General features: G+C 34.6%; 1 protein-coding gene and 1 pseudogene across 1 annotated transcript; both read left to right on the top strand.

Moving 5' to 3' along the window:
* On the top strand, positions 1,661-5,431 carry LOC104699321 (annotated as a pseudogene).
* Positions 5,490-6,822, top strand: LOC104792753 (probable receptor-like protein kinase At2g39360). The gene has a single exon (XM_010518975.2). It carries the CDS (start codon positions 5,509-5,511, stop codon positions 6,790-6,792), a length of 1,284 nt encoding a protein of 427 aa, XP_010517277.1. The 5' UTR covers positions 5,490-5,508; the 3' UTR covers positions 6,793-6,822.

Below are 10,241 nucleotides of genomic sequence, written 5' to 3'. Positions count from 1 at the left end.
TTTTTTTTTTTTTTTTTTTTTTTTTTTTTTTTTTTTTTTTATTGGAACAACCACTTGTTTTCTTTCCATCTTTGTACTTGGTTTCTATCTTAATGGAAAGCTGATACGTGGTTAATAATCACAAATACAATGATAACATTGTAGCATATTCGTTTACATAGCAAGAACACCAAAATTGTCAAAAAAACACAAATTAATAAAACAACAATGATGGGTAGCTACTTACCGTGTGATTTGATGTGATAGCTCTACTATAGGTGATTTGGTGTAATATAAATCATTTACGATTAAAGTGTTTTGTATATTATCACTGTTTGGGCTAATCAACTACACTTATTGCTCATACTTTCACATACACTTATTGCTCACACTTTCACATCTCTTAAAGGTTTTGTGATACGATCTCTTTAATATAATATTACTAGATTTTAATCTGCGGTACACTGCATGCATATATTTTTTATTATTATTTATATTTTATATGTATTTATTATTTAAATATTAGATATTTTGCAAATATAGGAATAACTAAATTTTCTGCCGTTTGTGCGGTTAAATGTTTATATTAATTTTTAATCTGTAATATACTTCATGACCATAATTAGTTTGTTTTGTTTGGTGTTTGAGATTCTATTTTAATTTTTAATTATTATAACAAAAATAAGGGATTTAAATACATAATAAGTCATTTATACGCTATGATTAAGTCACATTTTTTTTTAATGATTTAATTATTTTACACAATCTTAGTTAAATCAACTTAATTTTATATATCAAATATTCTAATATTAATAGTGTTGACAAATAATAAAATAAGGATTTAACACGTGTTAACACAAATTTACTGATATTTTATTAATTCTAACATGTCATTTTTATAACTCATTTACAATATAACCATATTATATAGTATTGTAAACTTTTTAATTTTACATATTCGTAAGATTTTAAAATTTGATTAAATTTATAGATATTAATTATAATATTTAAATAAATGTGAATTGAAATTTTTTTTTTACGTTAAGAATCAAAACTAACAGGTTTTGGAAAACAAAATGGGAATCAAATTGTTGTTTTATTTGTCTGCAAAGGATTAAAAGATAAAATATCTTCAAAACATAATATAAAATGTGTGGTTAAATATATCATAGTTTCTGTTTCCATATTGATTTTACTGTAATTTTTTTAGTTGAAATGGAATGTAAAATATTTAGGAAACAAATTCTGAAATAATAGTATTTTTAGAAATTTTTTAAGGATTAACTTTGTAAATAAGTACAAATAAAAAGATAAAATGTACTTAAAAAATATATATAATTTGACTATATTTAAACCAAGATAAAACATATAGCGTGACTCCACCGTTTCATAATTTATTTATATAAGTTCAACAAACGTAAAGGAGGATCCCATATTAAATTAGTTTTCTCTTTTCTTTAACCAAATTGTAATTGGGTAAGATACGAAATTTAGTTGGTTCGGGAGGAGCGACCCAACAAAAGAGTGGTTGGGTCGGTAAATAACTCATATCATCACGGGTTAAGAAGTCTTTTACCGACTTTCTCAAGAAAAATGAGAAAAAGAAGAAGTAATTCGGGTTTATAAACAAGTAAAGTAAGTGGTAATGTATACGAGAATTGCAATAAGGGCACACGAGAACCAAAAAAAAAAAAAAAAATCGTTTCTTTATGGGGGTTTCTCCTTGAAGATTTTTGAGTAAAATCGTTGTGTTTTTTTTTTTGGATAGTGTGCTTGGATCCGGAGAATTTCAAGGAGTTCAAGCTTACCGATAAAAAACCACTCAGTCACAATGCCGCCAATTTCACTTTTCAATACTCCTACCTCTGTCTTGGGTCTTCCCATTGGACAGCCTCTCATTTGCGGGTTTGGCTATGAACATGCTCATTTGTAGACTGTAGCTTTAGATTTTGTGTGTTTAGAGTGTTTTTGATGGATGTTTTGTTGACTTTCTCAATAGTGTACTGAATGCTCAAGGAGAATATGTTACTAGGCCATACACCCCAATAACACTAGATTCAGACCTTGGGCGTTTTCAACTTGTGGTTAAGGTATATATATGCTTCAAAACACTTCTCAACTTCACTTGGTTTTTGATTTGTTTGTTCTCTCTCTTTAACTTAATCCTTAAATGCTGCCAACTAGATGTATCCTCAAGGAATGATGTCTCAACATTTCGAGGAGATGTGTATTGGAGACCATCTTGCAGTAAAGGGACCTAAGGTACCTTTAATTTTCATATGTTTGTGCTTACCTTTGAATATCAAGTGGCCCAGAAGTTTCTTCACTAAACACTCCTTGCTTTGGAGAGCTTGCATCCCATAACCATTCCAAATCCTGTTATTGATACATCCATGTTCAGCAGTAGAATTCTCTCTTGATACTCTTCCTTGTGATTGTTCTTAAAACTCTCCAAGTTAAGAAACCTTTCTTTCTTGTTATGTTTCTCTCTGAAGATCCTGAACAAATGACCAGATATAGTCTTCAAGTCCTTTATAGTCCTGTCCAGCTTCTCCCACATACGACATAATCATCTTCATCATCCAGTTCTTATAACCCACCACATTAGCCTTTCCAGACATTCCAACGCCCCAAACAATATGCCGTATAAGTAGAAATGCGCTTAGATGACGGGAAATATTCAACAAAGCATCCTCTTTTTGAAGGCTACTGCACACTAGGTATATTCCTCCAGCAAAATCATATCTGCTTGTAACTCTTAACAGAAACATCATCTCACACACATAGTTTCTGTCCTTTATCTCCTCATTTGTTTTCTTCTCCTCCCCTGTGCTTGATCTCTGTTGATTTATGAGGTTTCTTCCTTCCCTTCAATCTGAAAATCTGGTCAACAATCACTCTCATTTTGTAAAAAGGTAAGAACGTCATAACCTTCTTCTTGTGCTTCTGTCTAAACATGTGTCTCTTTCTGCTAAGCCAACTCATCATCTCTTTAGTTGTTTTGACTCCTACTATCCATTATCACTTGATGCATTTGTTTTTCCTGCTTCTCTAAATACGCCACAACCCAGCTTATCAACCCTATTATGTCAGTCATTTCGCCAACTGTCATGTAAGTCACGTCAAGGCTCTGCGATCCTCTCACTGTCCCCATTCTTTCACGTATGAACATGTTCAATCTTCGAAGCCAAATTAGCTTTGTCCAGTCTAGCTTCACAGTTTTTCACTTGACCCTATGTGGCTTGGTATAGTCTATCTTCCTCTCTTCCTCAACATGTTCTCCTTTTCAAGACTCTTTCTTACACCATTCCTTCTTCAAAACTGTTAGATATCTCAACGACAGCTTTTCATACACCAATTGATGAACATATAGGTAGTGCCTGATACCCTTGCTCGCATACTCCATCTTCATCATGTTTTTCCTCTGTTGTAACAGCCACAACAACCTTTTGTTGAACGTTTGGTGGTGCATCTTCATCTTGAAACGTGTCTTCTTGTTCCCCATCTCAACCAAATATTTCAACAGACCACAGTTCCACTATCTTGCAACAATTTTCAGCATCACTCTTTCATATTTCACACATCCCTCTGCCATTCCATATGGGTTATAGTTATTTGAATGATTCTTCCATCGCTTCTTCTTTTTCTTTCTCCTGATTCTATTATCTCACCTAAACCTTTTGTCGAACATCTGTCAGGCATGATTTGGTACAGCCGCTTGTTCCTTGTGGCTTTGTTGTCCCTCTAGACCATGTGAGAAACGAGGTTTCAAGTTGCCATTAAGACTCTCAAATCTTACAGGCTTTAGAGGCTTCTTCCATCCCTTCTTCTTCTTCTTCTTCGTGTTCCCTTTCCCTCTAACAGTTGGTAGACCGTTTCACTTTTGTTGGCCTCTCTCTGTTTTTCTTCCTCATGTGCGTGCGTCTCTCCATTCTTTATGTCAGCAAACCCACTTTTATTCTCCTCACAGTCAGAGGCTACCTTTTCCGTCTTCTCACCACTTGAATTTGGGGTTTCTAACTGTTCTTCAGTGAGTCACAAGGAGATATTTCTCAAGCCTATCTAGACAGCTTGACCATCTGCTCACCTTAGAGTTAAATTCATCACTCTGCGTGTAAACAGCCACAATGCTCTCTTTTCCTTTGCTGAATCGTTGAAGCAGACCAATCTTGATCTCATCCCAGCTAATGAACGCAGCCTGTGACTCCTGGAACCACAATGCTCTCTTTTCCTTTGTTCTCTCACTAAACCTTTGTTACGCTGATGGACAAGATCTGCCTCTTGGCTTATGTCGAGATACTTAAGTAAAACATGATCTGCTCTCTTCTATCAGGATCACACTTGTTAGTATTTACTTTTCTTGGATCTCAAATTTTTGTTGTTTTATCACCTTTTATTGTCAGGGTAGTGTTTACTCAAGTAAATTCAAGTATCGACCTGGTCAGTTTAGGGAAATTGGAATGATTGCTGGAGGTTCAGGCATTACCCCTTTGTTCCAGGTATGTCTGATTACATTTGCTTTTACTGTTGTTTTTGAGGCCAATGTGTATGTTTGAAAACGCAATTTATTTCTTATTTGTGAAGGTCGCTAGAGCAATTCTAGAAACCCAACAGACATGACAAATGTGCACCTCATTTACGCCAATGTCACACAGGAAGATATTCTCTTGAAGGTATAAGCTTCTCACCTTTCTCACCTGCTCATCACCTTTCTCACCTGCTCATTCGTATGCTTCAAGACCAAGTTTTGTGTTTTCATATACTATTTCAAACACTAAATGTTATGTGAATTAATACTTTTCTATTTCCAGGACGAATTGGAGGGTCTTACCAACACATACCCAGATCGATTCAAAATCTACTATGTCTTGAACCAGGTTAGCAAGGAAATGCAACTCTATTTGCGTTCATCTAATGTAATTACATAAAGAATACTCTTCTTGATTCCTTTTGCTCGCTCTTGGTGGTTTGGTTCATCTTCTGTGACCATGATTAGCCTCCGGAAACATGGGATGGTGGTGTAGGATTTGTATCACAGGAAATGATTGAGGCTCAGTGCCCTGCACCAGCACCTGATATTCGGGTAAACCTTCCTCTGTCAAAACTGCAAAATATGTCACTGTTTGAAACAAAATCAATGAATACTAAAGAGAATGAAACATTCGGTTTTATGTTGCAGATCCTAAGATGCGGGCCACCGCAAATGAACATGTCTATGGCTGCAAAGCTTGAAGCTCTGGGATACTCTCCCCAAATGCAGTTCCAGTTCTACTGATTATTCCAATCTGATCATTGGGATACTCTACAATTAATATTGATGTATCCAAACTCTGTTGCAAACCGAAAGTTGTTAGACAAATCTCTACCATTAATATTGATGTATCCAAACTCTGTTGCAAAACCGAAATTTGTTCTTCTTTAACAACTGAGAAGGCTAAAATCTTATAACCAAGACGCTGAAAGGGAAGATTCAAGCCTCCAAATCTCTCGGTTGTTAAATCGAAACATAGCAGTAGTAAAAAGTCTTCGATGACTTATGCTTTTGATGCTGTTTCCCTTGATGGCTCTTCGCGTAACAAGAGTTCGAATCCGAATATCGGATTGATGATAGCTGGATTAGCTGCAGCTTTGTGTATTGCTTTACTGTTTTGGCGGTGCATTAGGAAAAGAAGGAGAAGAAATAGAGAAATGCAGACTGTTCATTCTAGAGGAGATGAGCAGATTAAGAAGAATGAAACAGGTGAGAGCTTGATTTTTTCGAGCTCAAAGATTGGTCATAGATACCCTTTGGCTCTAATCAAGGAAGCAAATGATGATTTCAATGAAAGCTTAGTGGTTGGGGTAGGTGGGTTTGGTAAAGTTTATAAAGGAGTCTTGAAGGACAAGACTGAGATAGCTGTGAAACGTGGAGCTCCTCAGTCTAGACAAGGTTTAGCTGAATTTAAGACAGAAGTTGAAATGCTTACTCAGTTTAGACATACCCATTTGGTTTCTTTAATCGGGTATTGCGATGAGAGTAGTGAAATGATCATTGTCTATGAGTATATGGAGAAGGGAACGCTTAAAGATCATCTCTATGACTCAAATGATAACCCTAGATTGAGTTGGAGACAGAGGCTTGAGATATGTGTTGGTGCAGCTAGAGGGCTTCATTATCTCCAAACAGGTTCGACAATAGCAATCAGACACCGTGATGTGAAATCAGCTAACATTCTCTTGGATGAGAATTTTATGGCCAAAGTTGCGGATTTTGGATTGTCTAAGACAGGTCCTGATCTTGATCATCAGACATATGTGAGTACCGCGGTCAAAGGAAGCTTTGGTTATCTAGATCCAGAGTACTTAACCAGACAACAATTGACTGAGAAATCCGATGTTTACTCCTTTGGTGTGGTGATGCTTGAAGTACTATGTGGGAGACCAGTCATTGATCCATCGCTTCCAAGAGAGAAAGTGAACTTGATAGAGTGGGCGATGAAGTTGGTGAAGAAAGGGAAAATGGAAGAGATTATAGACCCTTTTCTTGATGGGAAAGTGAAGCTTGAAGAGATGAAGAAGTACAGTGATTTAACAGAGAAGTGTTTGGCACAAAACGGGATTGAGAGACCAACAATGGGAGATTTGTTGTGGAACCTAGAGTTCATGCTTCAGGTCCAAGCAAAAGATGAGAAAGCGGCAATGGTGGTGGATGATAAGCCAGAGGCAAGTGTTGTGGGCTCAACTGTGCAGTTCAGTGTAAATGGAGTGGGGGATATTGCAGGTGTCTCAATGAGCAAAGTTTTTGCGCAAATGGTTAGAGAAGAAACACGATAAAAGATTTGACCAAAAGAAGAGTATCTTCATCACTATAGTGTTATTTGTACAGAAGGGAGAAGGAGGGAACACACAATACTGTTTTATACATTGTACAATATTAAAGTGTTGTTGTTTTTTCTAATCGAGATATATTGAGCATCTTTGTTTTACTTTCTATAATTTAAAATTCACTATAAGAACAAAAAATAAGATCAATTAAAAAAATTTCTAATTATAAAGAGAAAACTGAGTTGCAAGAACTTACGTTCTATTTTTAACCAAGTAATCTCTTTACTTTAACCAATGTGTGTCCTTTGCCTCTAGATTGAATTTGAACCAACTTTGGAAGTTGGAACATAGTTAGCTAATAGCTGCTCGAATAAAAAAAGGCTTGCATTCAAATGCACCGACATTGAGATATCCGTAGTCATGATCCTTTGTCGATGAATAAACTTACATCACACGTAAACATATGGTTCATTCGTTCACATGTAACATGGTTTTTTGGTTGAATAAATTTTCATTTTAGAAAAGAAAAAAAAAACTTACGGTCAAATCCACTACCAAGAACAAGAACTTAGTCCACGACAAGACCAAGTTTCTTTGGCTCTGGACTGTGAACTTAACCATATTTGGCACCAAATTTTGTCAAAAAATTCCAGTCAATTGTTTTTTCATTGGATCTTTATTTATTTATCAAATTATGTTTTTTTTTTCCTGAAAGATTGAAGGAAATGTCTAAGAACGCTAAGGGGTGATAGGTCCGTTTGATGCATGACAATTCAACAATCAGATGAATGCCTAGTTAGACAGTTGATACGGTTTTTAAATTGATGATGGATTTGAAGGGCAGTCGAACAAGGATTTCTTCCACTAGATCAGGAACTAGGTCAATCATCGGATTTTTTTTTTTTGTTTGTTTCTTCTTCAGCAAGTCTGCAACTATAAGTTTTAAATTTAACTCATCAATTCTTTTTGTTATATTATATACTTTTATGCGTTATTCCCATCTTTCGACCTAATTAACAAGTATGGTAATCAATAAACTTTTTCGTAATAAGGATATTTCGGTAAAGAGTTTGGCTTAGCATAGGTTGATTTCATTCATCCAGGCAATGATATAGCTAGTAGTGCCTTTGCTTGCACGGCACAATAGAGGGAGACTCTTTTTGGGAACATGTTATATGTTCACCAACTTCCTATTAAATACGTATTATAAATTATTTGAGTTATAAAAAAAAAAAAGTATTTGAGTTATATATATGAGAATACTGAAATTGCAAATTCTAAAATCTTAGAAGAAAATCGATGGAAAAGGTAAAGTGTAATAAATCTATAAAGTTGGATTTGTTTTGCTTAACGTACGTATTATAGAGTATATACGTAATATGTGTAGTTAGTTCCGTAGACCACATTGTAGTTACTTATATATAATAGAGCTATGAGATTATAAAATTAAATGGTGAAAGAAGCTTATATTTGTGATATTTACCTTTGAATAGCATGAGAAGTTGAGCTTTGTGGTTTTCAGATGATAAAAGCTAATAGTGACAAAAAGTGGATTTCTGAAATTTACGATTGTTGAGATACATCACACATATAAGCTTATTTATATATATATATATATATATATATATAAATTATCTGTTTTTAAAAGATACTAAAACTATATGCTTTAAAGATATATAAACTATAAAATTAATTTAGTATATACATATATATATATATTTTAAGATAAACTAATAATTGTAATTTTTTTTAAGTTACTTTATAAACCTACAAAATATTATATAAGTCCATGTGATTTCACAAAATCATATGTTTAAAAAACTTAGAGATGCATCTCTCATAAACACATAAATTAAAGAAACAATTGCATTAAAATGGTTAAAAAAATATTTATGTAGTACACAAAATGTACATACGATGCCACTTATATTTTACTATGACGCTACTTACCTATCCCTCAAGGTAAATTGAAATTCACGTTTCTTTATGAACATGCTCATTTGTAGACTGTAGGTTTAGATTTTGTGTTTTAGAGGATTTTGATGGATGTTGTGATGAATATGGTTGTGAAGAAACTTGGCTTATATGGAAAGCTTATAATTAATTTATGTCAAAAAAAAAAAAGAAGATTAAGAAGCTTACATTGAGTCCACATATGTGGAAGGTTCATCTTCATATCAGCCTTTACAGCTCTCAAATAGGCTCTGCGAGTCTCTTCCGCCACACATTGGCGTATTATGCCAAGGTTCAAAAAATATGTTTGGCACACCATGCAGAGTGGCAGAGTAATAGAATTTAAAACAGGACTTGCACACTTGGTGTCAACAGTCTGTGGTAACAAGAGGGTGAATGGCAAAGCAATGCTCACACCAAGTCAGAGATTGCTATAAAAGAGAGAGAGAGAGTAATGCTCAGCTCTGATTCTACCGGTACCACCAAAAATTGATTTGGTCACACAAAACTGCATACATTAAAGACAAGAAAGATAAACTTACATGAACGGCAGCATTGAGATTCAACAGCAAAGGACGAGCCACATGATGAGTGGCAAGACTGAGTCTCTCGTAGCCTGGTCAATGAGAGATAAGGAGCTTCGCATCCCAACGATAATGAAGGAGGATGTATCCACAAATGCTGTCAACTAGATGTATCCACAAAGAATGATGTCTCATCATTTCGGGGAGATGCTTGTTGGAGACCATCTTGCCGTAAAGAGACCTAAGAGCACCTCCATCACTTATATTTGAGGAGTGTCTACAAAATTTCTATAATTAATTCTAATATTATTTAATTGTAAGTGTCTTAAGAGTATCAAAATATGTCTTAAATCTCTACTTGAAGACATTTTTGTTCATTTTTGGACACTCTTAAACAATCTAAAAACACTTTGAATTAAATAATATTAAAACTAATTATAAAAAAGTAAGTATACACTCACAAAAAAAAAAATAACCAATGGAGATGGTCTAAGGTACATTCAATTAAAATGTTTGTGCTTAGCTGATCAAACATATGTTAGTATTTACTTTTCTTGAGTCTCAAACTTTTGTTGTTTTTATTACCTTTTTTATTTGTAAGGTAGGTTCAAGTATCGACCTGTTCAGTTTAGGGAACTTGGAATGCTTGCTGGAGGTTCAGGCATCACCCCTATGTTCCAGGTATTTCTGATTACATTTGCGTTTAATGTTGTTTTCGAAACCAATGTATCTGTTTGAAAACGCATTTTATTTCGTATTTGTGAAGGTCGCTAGAGCAATTCTAGAAAACCCAACAGACAAGACAAATGTGCACCTCATTTACGCCAATATCACATACGAAGACATTCTCTTAAAGGTATAACCCTTCTCACCAGTTGATTCTTATGCTTCGAGAGGCGACTTGGTTAAGAGATTGTGTCTTAACTGAGTGAGAGTTGTATTTGTGTTGGAAAGCTTCATAAACCATTGTCCGTTTTTTTT

Source organism: Camelina sativa, chromosome 6, assembly GCF_000633955.1.
Source record: "Camelina sativa cultivar DH55 chromosome 6, Cs, whole genome shotgun sequence".
In the NCBI taxonomy this organism is placed as follows: domain Eukaryota; kingdom Viridiplantae; phylum Streptophyta; class Magnoliopsida; order Brassicales; family Brassicaceae; genus Camelina; species Camelina sativa.
This window is presented reverse-complemented; position numbering and strand designations above follow the sequence as displayed.

Excerpts from the sequence above, each read along its gene's own strand:
- LOC104792753 (XM_010518975.2), top strand. The coding sequence starts at position 5,509 with ATGACTTATGCTTTTGATGCTGTTTCCCTTGATGGCTCTTCGCGTAAC.